The sequence below is a fragment of the Oreochromis aureus genome, linkage group 14 (assembly GCF_013358895.1).
Source record: "Oreochromis aureus strain Israel breed Guangdong linkage group 14, ZZ_aureus, whole genome shotgun sequence".
NCBI classification, from domain to species: Eukaryota; Metazoa; Chordata; class Actinopteri; order Cichliformes; family Cichlidae; genus Oreochromis; species Oreochromis aureus.
The window spans coordinates 26,692,376-26,712,536 of NC_052955.1; the positions used below are offsets into that span (position 1 = coordinate 26,692,376).

General features: G+C 40.7%; 1 protein-coding gene across 3 annotated transcripts in view; it reads left to right on the top strand.

Annotated features, from left to right (window-relative positions):
• Positions 1-20,161, top strand: part of lekr1 (leucine, glutamate and lysine rich 1) — an 87,411-nt gene that overhangs the window by 35,822 nt on the left and 31,428 nt on the right. For 2 of the 3 annotated variants that reach the window (XM_039598089.1, XM_031752627.2), the window contains exons 4-6: positions 722-799; positions 3,499-3,662; positions 12,706-12,787. The exons of the other annotated variant lie outside the window; for it this stretch is intronic. In XM_039598089.1, the coding sequence (XP_039454023.1) occupies positions 722-799; positions 3,499-3,662; positions 12,706-12,787 (324 nt within the window). The remainder of the gene's footprint in view (positions 1-721; positions 800-3,498; positions 3,663-12,705; positions 12,788-20,161) is intronic. 3 annotated transcript variants of the gene reach the window in all.

A 20,161-nucleotide genomic window follows, 5' to 3' on the forward strand; every position in this document is an offset into this window, starting at 1 on the left:
AGTAGTTGCAGATTGAGGGTGCAACACCCTAAACCTCTGGGCAACCACTTTTGATCGCTAGGCTGTTGCACAGGTTGTCAGGTGGGAGGCAATCGGTCTGCTTACTATTGTGACATACAGTACTATACCTACAGAGGCAGATTTCTAACACATCAGATTGCACTCAGTTTGAGTCAGTGTGTAACACTGAGCACAATTCATGTGCAATTCCACTTTTTAATAAGGTACTAGTTGTGTTTTGTTTATATTTTTATATAAAATCAAGGTTGCTAATTGCCTATGGTATTTTGCAGTTAAATCATCATCCTGCAGCAACTTTGTTACTATTTTGAAGGAATTTTTGTTTAAGTCTACGAGGCTCTGAATCTAAGTGGATGATCTGAATTTCAGTTTAGATGTGAGTTTCTGTGTATGTTGACACCAACAGAATTGCATATTTTTTACTTACCTCAGTTAATCACTAATCATCAACAGGTTACATGTAATTATGAACTTGACCCCATTCAGTTACTAACTGATAGCAGACTGACTGTGTTTTATTGTAATTTTATTGGTGCACAAAGTCTTTTTGAAGACAGCAATAATACACCAAAAAGTTCATTGCACATAGTCACAATAATTGTTGCCGTCGATCGCTACTTGAATGGAAACATTTTTCAGAGAAGTCTCATTAAAATGACAGATTTTCTGTAATTCTGTACTTTTTCTTCTTCCTCTACAGACTGGCGATAACAGCTGCCATGAAAGAGGAGGCAGAGCAGATACTTGGGAAAGAGAAGCAACAAGTTGAAATTCACAGGTAAATTTATGACCAGGAAAAAGTAAAATGGCATGCGCATGGGGGAATGCGGTTATGTGTGATTTTGTAAAGAAGCCAAAAACAGCGTGAAGGTTTCATTTTCATCCTGCCAAAGCAAGAAGAACAAGATGAGAAACGTTGGTGTGCACCACCCAGCTTGGCTGTTTAGTTCTGGCCAAGATACATGACAGGGAAGTCCAGGGCAGATGGGAAACGACTGTGTGAGATGATAGCAGGAGGACAATAAAATAGAGAGTGGGAAAACAGAAGAGAGAAGGTTAATTCAGTTGACCCAGTGGTTAATTCCAGGAAATAGAAAAAGAGGATGGAAAAGACATGAGCAGCTAATGACAGGACAGAAGCAGATGAGAGAGGTGGAGGTAAAGAGAGTGGGAGAAAGGATATGAGAAACACCGAAAGCTGCTAAATGAGTAAACCAGTATGTGGAACGAACACGTGCAGTCTCTTTCTCTGAGTCTCAATTTTTCCACTGTCTTAGAACTTATCACCAATGACAGATCTGGCCCATATCTGTTCCTCCATTCAGTCCTGTCAGCTTTATGATTTATATCATCTGACATTATAAAACTGGCTCTCGTGACAAGCAGTGCCCGTACTCCCCTCCACCCTGCACGCACACATGCACACTCTGAGGCACTGCGGACCAGCTCAAGGTCTGCCCTCTCGTCCCGTCTTGTCTCGTTTCGTCAGAGACTCTGTTCATTTTTTTATCACCTTAAACCACAAACCCCAAATAAGCAAAAACAACCACTCAGCCCTGCAGAGCTCTCAAAAACGGTCCCATCATATTGCTCGTGAAACCCAGCCATGCTCATAATGTTAGCTTGTTACTGTGTATGTCTACCTGTGTGCGCCTCCATGTGTGTTCCTGTGTCTGGATTGTGTGCTTCCACATCTATGAGTGTGCAGGAAAATAGGAAACTGTTCGGCGTCCTCTCACCCACATGTTCCTTCAAAAGTGGGCTCAGAATAACAGAATGTTCTATTCCATTGCTCTAGTTTTCCATGCTTTACATTGGTCTGTGTGTCTGCCTGAGTTTGTGTGCGTATGTGTGTGTTTGTATCTGTATGCAGATGTGAGTGCGGGCTAGTGATCTTTCATGTTTCTCAAAGTGCTTTTCGTCTGAACATATTTCTTTAAGAGTGAAAGAGAATTTCGCGAGGAAGAAGGCAGAACACCAAAAGACAATTTGTTTTTTTGTGGTTTTTATCCTCAGTTGCCTGCTGTCAGTTACTTAGCTTCTGATTTTTGTCCTAACTTTCACGTTTCTCCATTATTTTCCTACCAATTTATTACCTGCCCTACATTGCCTACATCTCTAGTGACAAAGCGAGACCAAAGAATTTGAGCAATTTTCAGTCTGTGAGTCAAAATTTAGGAGAAATCTATTTGTGTGTGCACTCTGCCTCGATTTCTTCCTTTGTGTATATATATTGTCTGCATCTCCTTCTATTCTTTGTCGTGTCCTCACTTGTTATGGGTGTAGCTTCTGTCTTTCTAGTTTCCAGACAGACTGCCAGCCCTGTTGTAATTTTGCTTTTGTTTTCATGATATTTTACCAGCAAAAAAGCTGCGATTCTAAGTTTATCTCTGTCTGCTGAGTCCTGCACTCTGGTCTACTTTCTGCCTGCCACACGCTCCATTGACACTTTAAGATAAACATAGCACTTTTTTCACACAAATTATTGTTTTATCCTATCAAATTAACAATACCCACATGTGCCCACATGTGACCACCGGCCAGGTTAACATTTATGATGGTGGGAGCTTTGCTGACCTCTCAAAGTTCCTTGTAAAGTGTTGTTAAGGGTTGTTAGCAGTCTGCCAACTAGAGGGGGTTAAAATGGTACTATTCTTATTGATACTGCTGGAAATGAGTGTCTCGTATAATAGTAATTTTTAGTATTGATTAGTATCTGACTATCTTATTTTTAAATCCCTACCAGTCAGCCTAAATTGTATCTCCTTGGAGCGAGTGTAGAAGGTTTCTAGTAACTGATAGCATACAGTATTATTAGGAAATATCAGATGAATGAGAGAAGAAGATTTAGCTAAGATCTTTTACTGAACTGACAGTAGTTGCTAATAATGGACTAACATCACTTTAATTTTGCCTCTAAGACATCACCCCAATGTTCAAAGGCATCTGTATAGCTGTTTTAAACACTCAGTCTTTAAAAATGAAACTAGAATTTCTTAGTTTCAACATTTCTTTTGCTGTTTTATACTATTTCCAGTTAAAGAAAACATTTACATAATGTGTAATTGATGTTTTCTTTTACAGTTTTCTTTAAAAAATATTACATCTGGTTTTCACACCACACCACACCAGAACAACGCCACACTTTGCTTCTCTCTTTATCACATTGATAAACTCCAGTGGAGTAACAGCCTTAGTATTTGTAAAGGACAGAGACAACGAATTTCCACTCTTAGTTTTGCGATAAAAAACAATGATCTTTCCAGGCGGCACCATTAAAAGTTAATGTGTGATTCACACACAGTGCCCGTATCTTTATACAGGCCGCTCTATTTAGAGGTTCAGATATTATAACTAAATGTGTCAAAGCAATGAAGTATTGTCAATTCATTTAAAAAAAAATTCAAAGGCTTTTCTGGAAATTGTAAAATCTAAACTATTTCAAGCTGTCAGTTTGTGTGTGTTTGTGTGTTTCAGAGGTGTTTGTGTGCGGCAGCATCAGGCCCTGCAAGCAACTCTGTCTTTGCTCCGCTCTTCTGGCAGCGGGCTCACAGATGTACGGGGTTTCCTCAGCCAGCTGACAAGGGCCTGGCAGGCCTTCAGGTCCCAGATAATGCAGCACAACACACAGGTGTACTCAGGTAATACAGACTGTGCATGCACACACACAACACACACACACACTAGTTCAAAGGAGTGTAAGAGAAACAAAGGTTTATGTGTATGAGAGTCATTTACAGCACAGTAAAGCAGAGCATGTGTTTTTGTAGAGTGCTAAAGTGGACATGAAAGAGGCAGAAAGAGTTGAGCAAATAATCTCTCAACAGGAATAAATATTAGTTTAACTGTGCCGTGGACTCTTTTAGTTCTGAGAGCAGCTCCCACAATGAATGGATCGCAATATGTGTGCGTGTCTGTGTGTTTATAGTTAATACACAAACTCCAACAATCTTTAAAGAGAGGTTGGACAGGAAGAAATGTGTGTGCACGTCTTTATGGGTTCATGTGCCTAAAGTCTGTAAACCGATGAACCTCCTACGATAAAATTTAAATAGATGTAAGCAAGTGAAACAAGACTGCAGGCAAGCATGTGTGTGTGCGTTTTGTGTGTGTTCTGCACTGACAGTAAATGCCTGAAGGAGAGTTAACCTCCGGCTCACCTCATGGGTGGGTCGTTTTCTCTGTGCTGCACGTTCCAAACAGCTGCGAAGTGTAAGCGTGTATATGTGTGTTTATAGCGGAGAGAAAAAAGAGAGACGGGGTTTGATGCAGGAAGTCAAAGAAAGTGGTCTACTGTCTGTATTGATGTCGTGTGAGTGTGTTTGCTCAGTGACGTGTTCGTGAAAGCAGCTGCTGCACGAACCAACGGATATAATAAACTACACACGCACTGACACACAAACACCCCCATGTGGGCCCATATACACAGTACATATGTTCAATGAAAGCAAATCTTCTGTAAAACAAATATAGAAACCTAATGTCAAGGAAGCATTCTGTATTTGTTTTTCTCATCTTTAAAAACAATTCGGCATCTTGGTTTCTGAATATACCAATGCTGCAATTTTATACTTTGTACACAGGCTTACAGACGGGCCGGCCCCTCCCAGGGAAACTCTGTTTGCTAGGCAAAGAAATGCGTATTTACTAGCTGGTTGCTGGAGGTTGTTGACTGTCGTCATGTGAAATCAGCTGCAAAGAAGGTGCTGCACCAAAAACCTTGTGTTTGTTTTGATGGCAAGCATATTACCGCATAGTCTGCAATAGTTTGGATGGAAGACGCCAACTTGAAAATTAGCCACCAAGCAGTGTAGTGAAACTAGACAACATTTGCCTTCAAAGTAAAGTTGCTCCTTTTGAAACGTGTTGGTTGCCTTTTACTTTGAAGGCAAACATTTATCCACTTCAGGGCCACTTTTCATAGTTTCACTACTGCTTGGCGAGAAGTGTGTTATTCTACGAAAAGTACGAGCAGCCTGGTAGTAAAGCAGGAAGCGCTGGATACCACTTTAAAAGCAATTTACAGCACATAGTGACTGCCAGCAATCCCAGCAACTACTTGCCAACCGGTTTCCTTCCCTCACCCTCAACCAATGATAGCAGATGGCTGCCCCTCCCTGAGTCTTGTACTGCCGGATGGTTCTTCCTGTAAAAAGGGAGGTTTTTCTTCCCACTGTCACCAAGTGCTTTCATAAGGGGTCATCTGATTGTTGGGGTTTTCTCTTAACTTATCAAATAAAGTGGCTTGAGGCAACTGTTGTGGTGATTTGGCCCTATATAAATAAAACTGAATTGAAAGTAGTTGCTGTACCAGTAATTGGCAACACTATTTCTCCAAGCAGCCAGTGGTTGTCAGGGTAGACATTTTTCCTTAAAACCAAACTCGGGGGTTGCTGACTGGTCTTAAGGCCTGTGTGATTGGGGCCTAAAGCTGCAGTTTGTAGTCACCATGAGCCCCCTCTTACCTTACATAATCTAATCCTAATGGTTATGCATATGTGTGTTGGTTCAGTTTAGTGATTAAAGTTCACCAGTTGCTGTATGTTTTGGTTTTGTGTAGTTTAAATTTAACACTACTGTGTCTTATGTGTCTTGTTACGAAAGCGCAAAATAGGTTACCATGCTGCGCATTGTAGTCAGGCTGATAATGTGCATAAAAAAGGCTTTTAACATCTTTATCTGCAACGTTTGATTGACAAGCAAAAATCCCATAATTATTCAGCTAGTTCCAAGAGCTGGCTCATTCCAACAACCAGCTGGTTAATCAGTGACATGTTTTTAGCCCTACTGTGATACAATTACTGTAATTTCAAAACTGAACCTCAGACCCTTTGCCAGTCACCTGAATGCGACTGCAAACTGATATGGGCGTTTGTCAGCTTTTAAACTGTGCTACTTGTCTGTCAGCATTCTGTGGTTAGCGCCGAACAGCAGACGAGCGGAGCAGGTGAGGTGGGGAAGAAGGAGCAGAGGGAAACATAAGGAGGTTGCCCAATGTGAATAGATAAATGTGGTTTATGGTTAGGTGGAGGAGAGGAGGGAGGAGAAGCCTTGAGGGGTGTGGAATTTTACAGAGAAAGCAAGACAGAGAGATTAGAGGAAGATGAAGACACGATTAATCCAAGTTTACTTTTGTGCAAATGTCAGCAGTTGACTTGTATGATTTGACAGTTTGAGGCGATGGACCCAGAGGTTTGAATGTGTGGGATTTTGGTGGAAACAGGGCTCGAGTGTCATGTGACTAAGCGTGACTAAAGCCACACAAATGTGCGTGCGTGCTTGTGAGCATGTGTGCGGGTGTGTGTGACCGATCCGTGAACCACATATATCTGCCAACACCGTCGGTCATCCCAACACTCTATAGTATCTATTTCCCTGGGAGCCAACTTTCTACATGTGTGAGTTGATACTGATAGGAGGAATATAAAAACATCAAATATATGTTCACACGGCTTAGCAAATACTGCCTCCACATCTGTCTGTTTCCATTTCTCAGTCGCTCCAGAGCATTTTAATGTAAACATGGATAAGAACTGTATTAGCTTTAAAGGGTATAATCAGCTAAAAGTTTATGAATTCCTGTAGGGAGGTACTCGGGTATAGCTGGTATCTAAAAGAGAACTGTGATGAAGTAATAAGCCGTTATTACTGAGCCATTTTTGTTTCATAGCACTTACTTTCTCTGAGAACGTGTAGTGCGTTCCTTGGTGTTCTAGTTAGATAAAAATTATTTTGAGGTAGGAACAGTAAACTCCTTCAGGGGTCTGCTGTGCAGCACTTACATCAGTTTTTTCCCCTCAAGCTGCTGTGGTTCAGAAGGTGGTGTGCTTTTATTATACATAATAAACTAGGCAGACACTCAAAAATGCATGTGGTACGCTTGAGAATGTGATGTTATAGTAATGTAGACTCTAGTAAAAATTCCAGTGTGTGCATGTGTAACTGTAAAGGTAGCTCCAATTTTGCAGGATCTTAATGTTGCCTTGGCTCCTGTAGTGTAGGTTACTGTAACCTAGCTACGTTATGGGAGTCGGCTAGAGTTATTAGTGGCGTTGCTTGTTTCAGTCCATCCACAGCTTTAGCCTCAGGCTGCGGCAGTTGCTGCGTGTTTGCAAAAGCAGTTGTAAACTGCTGTTTATGTAAATCACATGTAAAAGATGTTGATGCTTTGCCAAAGATAATCTGTAGTTTGGCACATCCTTAGTGTGAACCCCCCTTTTATCTCCCTCTGAAGGGAGCGGGTATGCAGTCGGTTTCATTTGGGTGCTTGTCTGCCTGTTTGTTAGCAGTCGAGCATTTTAAGATATCATTTGTCAAATTGCTGATTTAATTTGGGTGAAAATCGCTTCCAGGTCAAGATCACACCAAATGGGAAACTCAGTTAAAACTTACTTTATTACCCACATTTTTTATGGATTGTTTTCAAAGTTCACAACAATATACTCGAGACATGCGAGACTAATTTCAAAAAACCATAATCAAGTAATATGTCATGTGGCATGGAGAGATCTGTGCAACGTGCATATGATGCCCTACGACCCACAAAGCAAACTGAAATCATCATATTGCCATAAAAACATCATAAATAAAACATCAAAGTTTTAGTTTAGCCCCTGCACTCTCTCAGTGACTTACCACATCAGTTTATTCTGCAGTTAGATTAGTCAGACTGTTGTTTTTTGTCCTGTAACATATTTTTCCCTCCATGGAGTAAATCTTATTCTTGGTGTGTTTAGAGTGCTTTGAGTTCATAGCGTTGTGTTTGTGGTCATAAGAGTTCTTATATTTTCTGGATTGACTTTCTGATCTCCCCTGGTGTTGGGTTTGAATTAATTGCAGAGCTGTACTCACTCAAAGAAAATCTTGGTCAGCTGAAATGTCCCAACACTTCAACCAATGCGTTTTTCACAGGGAGGCGTTACCTCAACATTAAAGCTACCGCAGTGTGTGGTGCGCACTCTACCTCCAAGCCATATTACAGCAAATGAATAATAATTAGGCATAAAAAGCCAGTATACGCTCACTGAATGATTTGACCTCATCACTTTATACTTAAATGTTAGCAGCAGACTCCGAAGTGACCCGTGCCCACCTGCCAATATTGATGCAATTTTCTGAAATTAGAAATATATCAGCTGTTGATCTGAACAGGACAGTTGAGCAATAATGTTAGCAGGCCTCATGTCCCAGGAGGGAAAAAAAATAATGATATCATTTTTCCATTTAAATCGGAAGAGGCTTCAGATCCAGCTTGGTCTAAGGGTGGAGCTGCTGCTGCTGCTCACAGAAGCTGTAGCTGGATGCAATTGTCATCTAAACCTATAATTAAACCAAACATATTGACATATGCCAATTCCATCGTGTTGACACTCAAGCCTCAAGCCCTAAACACAGCCTAACAAAGACAAGTTAGTTCACTGCTCTTGGATGCTCTTCCTTGTTGGTTGTCGAGCTGTTATATGCAAACCGCCGCAAAGTTTCCAGTTGACTACTTGGCCATCTTACTTAACAGACTGGAGCCACATTAACAACCTCTTTGACATTGTTGTTTGCAGCCAAGCAAATGTCGAGAACACATAAACACTAAATACACTGGACCTGGCAGTTTGGGTTGGGTAAGTCCAAAGTTGCTGAGGACTGAGGAGTTCTCGCATGTTGTCTCGTCCTCCCTTTGCCAAAAATAACAAATCAGTCGTGAATGGCTATTGATCTAGTTCTTTTCTCCCCATAAACAAAACATCAGTGATCGTCCAGTCTGGAAGGATGTGGTCAGATGAGAACATATCAACCAAACAATCGATCCAGCCTCACATAACCGGTCAATATGTCAAAGGGAAGAAGTTGTTTATTAAAGTACTGGCACTCAAAAGCATCCATGTACTGCTCTGTGGTGTATTATAGAGCAAATAAAATGTTCTGTGACTGCAGCACAGCACAAAGTACTACCCCAGTGACAATACCGTGAGGCTGTTCTAAAATGTCTGTGGCCAGCTGCTAGTAAGTTGCTGTAATTTTTACAGCCACCTTGTTACCCTGTGTGAGTCTTTTTGTTAGCGGCGAGGACACAATAGAAGGGCTGCGGAGAAAGTCAGACCAGCTGGTTCGCTGTCATCGCAAAACCTTTCTGCTCCATCAAGTATTTATACGACTATTGCTGTTTGGACACGACTGCTGCTGCAGTGTTTATTTGCGAGTCTTTCTGTGCGAGCCTTTTGCCGGGGCTCGTGTTTTTGTGTGTTCACGGCTTTTCACGCACGCACTTCTTGCCTTTGCTGTGTGTGTGCGCGCGCGCGTGTCCTTCGGAGCGTGTAGCTGTGCTGCTTTACCCTGGCAGACCTTGTCATGTCACAGTGACCAGAAAGCAATTATCGGTGTATTGCCAGTTGGAGAAGGACCTCCTACACTCCCCTTTTCCTGCTGAAAGAGCAAGCGAAAGAAAGGGGGAATGGAAGTTAGAGCCAAGATAAGAAACAAAGAGAAAAGGGTGAGAGGGAGAAAACTGAGACACAGAAAGAGAGGAAGCCGGATGAAAAAAAAGACTGAGAGAAGAGAGACAGTGAGGGGAAGAGTGAAAAGAGAGAAAACAAGAGAGGGAGAGAGCAAAGAAAACAAAGACGCGGAGCAGGAGAATGTCAGGCTGACATTGCTGGATCGGTTTGAGAGCTCTCCAGGCCTGCAGCCACGATACCCTGCTGTAACAACGCAACAAAATTGCTATAAAGCTCCACTTCTCTGCCATGATTTCAAAACATCATAAACAGTGTTGGTCAAGTTACTTGAAAAAAGTAATCAGTTACTAATTACTGATTACTTCCCCCAAAAAGTAATCCCGTTACTTTACTGATTACTTATTTTCAAAAGTAATCGATTACTTAGTTACTTAGTTACTTAGTTACTTTTTAAAACACGATTTACAACCTGAATAGGTGATAAAGCGATAGATCTTTCAGCCCAATTCTACTTTTTTTTCTGCATAATTCATCATACAAAATGTAATCAAATGGAAAAGTCTCTTTTTAAAACTTGTTTTATTAGTTTTAATCTTTTAACTTTATGCATCAAGCAAAAATTAAATTATATGCAACATTCTCTGACTGGAAGAAATTTGTTTAACATTTAAACCTATTTTCTGCACATTCCAGCACATAAAATAAAATATTTTTTTGTGTTTACACTCACTCTTTCAAATAGATGCAAGTAAAACACAGCAGAAAATAAATAAAATCAAAGACTAGCGGTCCTGTTGCTCTATTTTCACCTGTAAAGCAGGACTGGGGTAGGCGGAGGAGGTTTACCCTGGTGCAGGTGTGCCGCAGCGGTCAGTGGAAGAATCCATGAGTTTCTCTGTGAATTTCACATTACGTCGTAGTACACTCGGTGCTTGCTTGGAAGTTTAGGGGTTTTTAAGCTGTAAAAGAAGTTTTCTTCCACGCACAACGGACACTAATGTTTTTGTCACTTTTTTTGGAATCAAACTCAAAATAAGGTCAGTACTTCCACGCTTTAAACGCTGCATGCTACACTCTGTCCCGCACTTCGATATATTATGATCTGCAGACAGCTGTTGTCACGAACGTCGCACTCGCTTACGTCACTGTCATGAGACGTTCTCGCAAAAAATCACGGTTTTAGTAACGCAGTAACGCAGCGTTCCTACGTGAAAAGTAACGGTAATCTAATTACCGTTTTGCAATAGTAATCCTCACATTACTCGTTACTTGAAAAAAGTAATCGGATTACAGTAACGCGTTACAAGTAACGCGTTACTGCCCATCTCTGATCATAAATAACATCAACACAATTACGTTTCTACACATTTCTTCATACTGCAGCAACCTGCAGGAGTTGCTTTTTCATTTTTAAAATTTTGAATATGTAGTGCTTCTGTAATGTAATACTAAATTTCCTAATATTATATTAGGTTTGCTTTAAAGGTGACTCTCATTGTAAAAATAAATAGCCACATACCACAAAAGAAGTAACAATGTAAGCTTTTTTATCATAGTTATCTGACAAATATTACAGTTCATGTTTCTAGCCAACCTTAAAATTTCAGTTTATGCTTTTATTTCCACCGGGATTGATTATTGCAGAGCCACAGAACCTAACAGTAGTTCATGCTAAGTCCTCAGGGTTTAACTTGGTGAACAAAGCATTAAAAATCTGCAGTTAAGTCCCAAAGTTTTTGTACAGTAACACTTCTTTTGTGGTTTGGGGCTCAGAATAAATGGACAATTGACTGACAAGCAGTTTGTATTAGTTTAGACAACCTAACGTTACTTTAAATATAAAGATCATTTTTAACAGTTGTATGGAAGTCTTTTACAGTCATAACTGCTTAAAGTCTTGAACTCATGATCACCAAATGCTGTGTTTCCTCCCTTGAGATACTCTGCCAGGCCTTTACTTCAGCCGCCTCCAGTTACTGCTTGTTTGGGTGTCTCTCTGCGTTCAGTTTTGTCTTCGGTAATTCAAAAACATGCGCTATCGGGAGATAAAATGACTGACTTGGCCAATGAAGATAATCCCGTCTTTGCTTCGAGAAATTCTCGGGTTGCTTTTGCGGCACGCTTTGGATCATTATCCATTTGCACCGTGAAACAGAGTCCGATCGGTTATGCAGCATTTCTCTGAATATGAGCTGAGAGTATAGCTCTATATGCTTCACAGTTCATCCTGCTGCTTCTATCAGGAGAACCATCATCGATAAACACCGGTGGCCCACTTCCACTGGCAGCCGTACGTGCCCGTGCTTGCTGATTATGCAATTTATGATTGCAAGCCTTTGTCATTTTATACATATTTAGCTGAAGACGAGGGCTGGTATGCAAATATTTACACTTATGACAGCTACATGCACAGGGTTTTTCCAGTGAAAACAGTGGCATGTTATTCACTATTCAGACTCAAAGCATAAGTGCTTTTCTCTTGCATGAGAGCCACTCTTGCATGGAGAAAGAAAGTCCAGCGCTGCAGTGTTACAAGCTGTTGGCCTGACATAAAGTCTAAATATCTCAGTCAGCCATTTCCTGTCTGTTTTTAATACATGTATTCAGTGGCCTGGAAACCTGCAGAATAATGATCCTCCCATACCTGTGCAGCACGCATCTAGATTTAGCCTTTGTTTAAAGATCCTTTCAAGATTCACGTTTCTCTGCTATTTTATTCTTGTTTTATTTTTTTAATCTAGTGATTTGGTTTTGTCTACATGCTGTATCGTGGCAGTGAAGGAAAGAAGCAGCAGCAATACAGCAGCTACTTTGCGTCAGACAGAGAGCAACACAGGCTACCCTACCGTCTCACTGTTTCACCTTCCGAGTCCCCTCAAACTGCTTTCCTGTCAACACATTCCCGTCCTTTGGCTCTCCCTCTCTTCCTCATGTTCAGCTCGTGACTTTTTATTTTAACCAACCCTCGTGTATTTCTCACATCAGCTCTTGTTTATGATACACTACAAGCTTTATTTTGTGTTCTTCCTCCTCCACTTCTTGTGTTTTTTCCTCATTATTACAAATGTCACATTTGTACAATGTTTTATTTGATGTGAGCCGTCCTCCTTTGCTCAAGTCCACTCCGTCACTCTCATATACCCCCGGATTGTTTTTATGCAGGATGACTTTTGTAAGCTTTTACCGCATCTTCATCGTATGAAGTAAGCGTTTGTGTGTCTGTCTGTGTAAACAGCACTGAGTGAGGAGTTGAAGAATTCCAGCGTGGCGCTTCAGAACACGAGAGAAGAGAAAGAGTGCCTAAGTCAGCAGCTGATGTAAGTGTCTGCAGTATGTGGTAAAACAAACAAAACACACACACACACACACGTACGCAAACACGTGCACGAATGTGGACGCAGGTGATCCGTGGTATTTGAAATATGCCGGGTAAAGAGCAGGTCACTGGAAGGCTTTTACTCTACACATAACTTCCCTCAGCCAAGTGCAGCCTCACTGACTCCACCCAGACCAGGAAACGCTCACTCTCTGCATACCAAGCTTGTCAGGCTGCAACACCAGAGGATTTTACTGTAAAGACCAAAACAAAGGTCTGCTCAGAGGTTAAATACACGATATGTAGAAAATAGCTTTCTCAGGAGTGACTGTTTTTTGTTTTTTGTAGTCCGTCCAGATCCTGGGTGTTGGTGTTTTATTTTAGTAACACAATCCATAGACATCTTTGACATAATGCTCTAGTTGTTACATTCTGACACTTTAAAATATAATAATTTTTCTTATTGCCATCACATATTTCTGTCTGTTTGCACATACACCTACCTCAAATCCTCCAGTTTCCTTTTGGAAAGCACTTTATTAACTGTGACTGTAGTTTTTAGTTTGTCTTTTTTAATAAATAAAAAACAAATACAACATTTTAATCAGACAAATAGCTAAAGCTGTACGTAATGTTTATTATGTGGTGCTGTTGGAGGAGCTTTTTGATGAGCAGATGAGAACAAGTTGTGATTTTATGACTCAGGATGATAGTTGGCTCATATGCCGCTTTAGGCTTTCAAAAGTTGTTTTCTTTAAGGTGCATGAGGAACTGGGCCCAACCGTGCCAAACCCAGAGAAACTATGCAGTTCCTGCCAGTCTTCAGGTTTTGACAACTCTTGGGTTTATTGCGCTTCAGAGGAGTGTGAATGGGATTGTTAATTTAGGTGAGATATATCATGTTCATCATTTTACAGACAAAGTCAAGCAATTTATTGCACTCGCGTTGTAAAAAAGAGCACCTCGGGATGATAAAATAGTGTTTATAACATGACAGCAAAGTCATTTTGTCAGGGCGGAAATCTTTTGCGGTGCTCAAATAGTTTTGAGAAATAAAGCATCAGCTTAACTAGAGGATTGTGAATAGCTGTGGTTGTTATATTGTGCGTTGGTTCAATTGATGTTCCTAACGAAAGGTGGCTGTGTTTACAGCATCTAAGTCTAGATTATGAAATCATGTAGAAAACGTGTGCCCGAGGTTTTGTGTTTGGCATCTTTTCCAGTTAAATCAGACAAAACATTGTCCCGCTCGGTTAATTCTGTTGCAGTGTTGTCAGTGTTATGAATGATATCTGACTGCGATTTCCATAAAGCTCCCTGTGTGTGGTGGAGAGCGGTACAGACCTGCAGCAGCATGTTTTCCTTTTGCAGATTCACCTGTGCTTCTGGGATCATGTTCAATAAAATCTTGTATAAGAACCTCCTCGCCTCACTGAGAGCACTGGAAATGGGTCGTGGAAGGGCCTTTCTTTCAGCGTGACAGTAACCGGAGACATCCCAACAAGGCAACAAAGGAGTGGCTAAAGAAGAAGCATGTAAGGTCATGGAGGGGCCTAGCCAGTCTCCAGACTTCAGTCCTATAGAAGATCTGTGGAGGGAGCTGAAGATTTCAGTTGTAAAGCATCAGCCAAGAAACCTAAAGGTTTTAGAGAGTTTCTGTGAGGAGTGGGCTAAAAGATGTGTGCAAACCTGGAGACCAACTACAAGAAAAATCTTATCACTGTGCTCGTCAACAAGGGTTTCTCCACCCAGGATGAAGTCATGAAAAAAAAAAAAAGAAAAAAGGATGAAGTCATGTTTTACTTGGGGAACAATACTTATTTCACACAATGATATGGAAATTTATAACCTTTATATAATGTGTTTTTTCTGGATTTTTGGTTAATATTGTGTCTCTCTCTATTACATTGAAGGTAAAATTATAGATTAACAGTAGAGGAGCTTGTTTCAGACGGGCTAGACTGAGGGGCAGTGTGGGAGAAATAAGGATTATTTTGAACTATAAATCTTTCAAAGCAACTCTCTGAAGTCCCAGGGTAAAAAAAAATTGGAAATAAAAACGAGCACAATATGTCTGATTTAATTAAACGTTTTATTAAAATTCATTCTGTTTACTAAAACGACCAGTCCACCGAATTTCATCTTGGGTAATGTTTTCCAGCTCATGAGTCAAAATCTGTTTAGCTCTTGGATAAAGGAACAGTTGCCGGCCATCTTGCTGTCGTCAGGCTTTCCACTTCTGACACTGAGTTGACAGCCTCAGTCATTCTGTTGCTGTTTATTCGTGTTTGTTCTGTTCGTGATTCCAGATCTGAGATAACCATGTTTCAGTTTCACATTCAGCCAAATGGCACTTCTTCTTTGCAGGTTTTTTGTTGCCATGTTTGACGAGTTCTGCCATAAGCCACAGGTGTAAGAATAGAACATACACCCATGCAGCTGTGTAAACTGGACAACAAAAAGAAACATTTGCATCCCTTTGTGAAACTTCACAGAGTATTTTGCTTCCTGCCTTTGGCCTTAAGGTAAAGATACGCAACAAAATGAATCAGGATGTTCGGTTAAAATGAAGAATTTCTCAAACCCTCATGAGTCCCATAAGGATGTGCTGAAATGTCTTTTTACAGCTGTTTGATAAGCTGTGACTTGGCACCGACGTGTTTTCACATGCACACTTTAACTGCTCACTGCAGGTCAAATTTACCCATCCATTGCTTTTTTTAACCCTCGAAAAATTATTCACTAATGTTTCTTCTTTTTCACGTTGTGACAAAAATCCGTTCTGTGTTTTTGGGGCAGGTTTGGGCTGCTGTCTTTAGTTACACAAGCTTATCAGGTGGGTGGTGGAGTGGAATTCATGTGTGTGCTCATTTCTTTACATTTTGTTAGCTCTTTAAAGCTCGAACCATTAAATAATTGCCATAAAATTCTGATTTTTTAATGGAGCGTTTAGTGAGGACTAGACTGTAAATGAGTGAAGAAGTAACCAAGTTTTAAGTAACTTGATGAGGCTTGATAAGAGGCTTTTCAAAATTGGAAACTTGATTCTGGAAGGTCGTCTGTCTTAAACAATCGGTTAGATTAGCTCCGTTGCAGAGGCATTGTATCAAGGTACCAAAATGTCAGAGGAAACACCACCCAAGACAAAGAGATCACGACATTGTTCGTCAGTGTGACGATTTTGAAGCCTTCAGGAGACCATTTCAGCGTTGTATCAAAGAAAAATGACATCTGGAGAAAAGGTTAAATAAACAATGCAAGAGGAGAAAACTCAAGTGGAGGAGAATCACAGAGAAATGCAGTGCAAACTCCAAAACATGGAGGCAATAAACCAAGAGATGCAGTGCAAGCTCCAAGATATGGAGAAAAAATGAGGGCCTGCGAGTGATGTTTAGTGAAGTGCACCAGAGAAATACAAAACTGCTAAAAGAGAAAGAAGAGCAGGAAGCTAAATACAAAGACCTGCAGTTCAAGCTTCAAGAAAAACACAGAGATGCAGTGCAAGCTCCAGAACATGGAGAAAACAAACGAAGGGCTTCAAGTGATGTTTAATGAAGCACTCAGAAGAAATGCACAACTGCTGAAAGACAAACAACATGTTCTCTAAGACTTCATGAAGAAAAATACAGAATTACGAGTATTTTAGAAAGCAAATGACAAAAACAGTGAAATTGAGGACAAGAAACAAGAACTGGAGAAATATGCACAGAAAGAGTAAAATCCAAGCAATGGTGAGCAAAAATACCCATTTGAAAGGACTATATAACAAAGCACAGTACATAAACACTGAAATGCAAGAGGAGAAGTGACGACAAGAGAAAAAACATAAACTGTCCAGTCTACACTTTAAGAACTGCAGAGGAGACATCAAGAGTTGCTGGGCATCCAAAACAAAGTACAACAAACAAACAACGACATGCATGAGGAAAAGAAAGTTCAAGAAGAAAAATATATAGGGCTGCAAGAGAAACAATGAGAACTCCAAGAAAAGCATGAAAAAATCAAGAAAAATTAAAGGGCTGGAGAAAATTTGAGGTACAACACGAAGAACTTATTATTGAGATGACAAATCTCATAGCACAGAACAAAAGTCTACAGGAAAAGTGCCTGAAAAAGAAGAAGCACTTCAGGTTTACAGAAGGACTCTGCTGCTTCTTCACTTCAGCCTGGACAAGAGTAACCTCATCTTCCTCCAAAAGGGGCAAACTTTACAATAAATGATGCAAATAAATTCACTGTGCTTTAGGATTTGTTCAATGCTAATCGGGTTTAGAAACATTACTGATGGTACTGAATGTAATATATGCAGAATGATTGAGATTGTAGAATTAATTCATAATTATTCTGTAGCATGTGGATCTGTGAAACACGTATCATGTGCATAAGAAAACCCCAAACACACAAAAAGGAAGGATCATCTTCAGAAAGCCTTGAAAACTATTGCTCATTGCGGTTCAAGACTTTTGCACAGCACTGTACACAGGAGTGTGAATATAATTCAAGGCTAACATTCACTGATTTCACTGGTGCGTATTTAGAATTAAAAACCTGCTTAGATACTGGTCTCCAGTTACAAGTCTCTTTGCAATCATTCGCAAAGAATATTTTATTTCTTCAGTGAAACTGAAGAAAGCAAACAGTTTACTGTGGTGCACAAATAATACTTTTCCTGTGTTTCTTTCCATGTCCTCTTCTCTTCAACTGCTTTTGTATGAAACAGATCGTTCTCATTCTGTACTTTTGCGTTTTATTTTTAAGCTAATTCCATCTGACCCGCTGCCCTCTTCCTTGGCATAAAAACTGCTCAGGCCTCTGCATGCTTGCATGTACCCAACCTTAATTTGACTTTGTGGCCACGCATGTGGAACGTGCACATCCATCTAACACAGGGATCAATGCAGAGAAAGAGAGGACGGGGGGGGAGGTTTGCAGTCTGACGCGACCTGACATATGGAGATAGTATGCTACAGGGAGAATCAGCCTTAAGGCCATGTTGCATGATGAGTTAGGTGAGGAGGATCAGGCAAATATGTTCAAGCCTAAGACTTTATTGCATGATAAAGGGTGTGTATGGAGATGATGACAGAGAAACAGGGGCTGACTTGTAGGTATCTGAGCAGTTCCTCACTGTTGTCAAGTACAATGGTAGCTGTAGGCCAGTTTGGCGCGCCAACTGTCTGAACGTGTTTTGTAAATTTGCTTGAATATTTATCAAAACTGGGTATATTTATTTTTGTATCTTGGTATCATATTTCCTGCTTTAATCTTTTTTACCTGGAAATCAAATGAAGTGCATCTCGAATAAAAGTACAAAGTGCATTAAGTGTAATATTGAGTAAACATTACATCAGTTAATTCAGGAATAATTGTGTTAGTCTTGATAAAAATTCATCTTGCTTTACTTAAAAAAGTGCCAAAGTGTTTTAAAAAAACCCAAACAAGTTAAATTAATTCATAAATAATGTTTTTATTACTAATGCCGCCAATTTTGTTATTAAGTAAGTATTATTAGAACGTGCAATAGAGAATATTTTTCTGTTATATTAACAACTCATCCCGATGCATAAATATAACAGCTGATTTTAACTGCTGTGTGGTTTGCATGTTCTAAACAAGTTGTTAAACACTGCATGGGTGTGCCACAGATTTGTGCTCTACTTGAACGAATGTTGCTGGTTAGAAGAAACAATGAGCACAAGGGAGTGATTACTCTGTTTCGTGTGTGGCAGACAGTCAGCTGAAGTCCAGACTGAGGTCCAGATGGGACGTCTGAGTCGACCCTCCTTTCACTGTCCGCTTGACGCTGACTAAAATGCCCACAGTCACTGTTTTGTGGGAGTTTTGGGCATCTCTGTGCATCCTGAATCCTTTTAGTCTCAACTGGTATCTTCACGTCTCCAGAGCATGTTGGACCCTCGATTCACTCTTGATATTTAAGAGCAAAAGAAAATACGTGCGTAAAAGCCATCACCATGACAACTCGCCAACCTTTGACGCACACCTCAATCAGACATCCACACCTGTTGTGCTTCTGTGGCACTATCTGGTTGCTTTGGAAACACACATATCTGAGGACAGTCCACAGCTGTGGAATTTTTTTGATCCTGCTGTGCATTCTGACAAGCCAAGGGCAGCTTGTTTTCTCATTTACAAACAAAGTGACTTACAGACTTTTTAGGATACTTTTATAACCTTCCTTTCATCCAAAAATAACGCTAATTTATAATACACTGTGCATGCAAACTCTGCTCCTTGTGTGGATTAACTTTTATTAATCTGATTTACGACTCACGCTACTGGCTATGTATCATCTGTCAGCATTTGTCAGTGCATCACAGAGAGCTTCACAAACCTCCGCCTGTAACTCTGGATGACTCGTTTGGAAGAGGTGTTGGGAAGCGTCCTGCTGCTTTCTGATTGGCAGGAGACACCGAGCTCGTCCTTTCATCAGAGGACGAACACATGGATCATCCAACGCAGACGCAGGCCCGGTTAAAAGGATGGATTAGTTGGAAGAGAGGGTTAGATGAAAGATGGGATAGGACGCATGGAGCACGAGAGGAAAGATGAAAGAGTGGTTGGTGAAATGAGTGAAGGTCAAGAGAGAAAGAGCAAAGGATTGATGTGATTGATGTGAAACAGCTTGTTTTCATAAGGATGATGCACGCTGGCTGCCCTGTGTATGTGTGTGCCTGCATGTGTGTGCATTAAAGCCAGTGTGTGTGCATTATGTCATATGTCTGTGTGGCTATCGGCAGTAGTATAGCGACTGCTCTCAGGATGCCCCGTTTCCCACGAGTTCTTTTTGTCCGTGACACAGAAACAGGTCTTTTTTTTCCACCCTCACTTCGCTCTGCTGTTTATCTCATGCTAGATAAAAATCAGCCACAGCCCTTTGAGAAAGAACACTTTTTTTTCTTTCCTCTTCCCTTTTCAAATTCAAAAGAAATCTCACTCTTTTGTAAGCGCCCACCACAAAAATAAATGCATTTCCCTAACGTTGCGAGTGTCTGCTTTCCTGTGACTGGTTGCCAAGAACAACACCACTCTGAGTCAGCATTTCAGTTTTGGTGTTGCGATTCACCACATCCTCCACTGCCTGCCACCTGTCCTGCTTCAGGCCCGATCGGCAGCAAACTGTGCGCAGCTTTCGTCACTCGAATGTTTTCCTCGTCTGCTTCGCTTTTACGAGGCGTTCCTGAACTGTGTGACACATCTAATTACGCAGGGAAAAAAAATGTGGCCACGAAGGACGGGCGAAGATGAATGTGATTCCTTTTACCATCAGTCATCCAGCTGAAGCCTGCAAACTTGTGACGGCTCTGATCTGAATGCTACGTGCCGTCAGGCTGTGATTGCGCATGCCACATCTGCT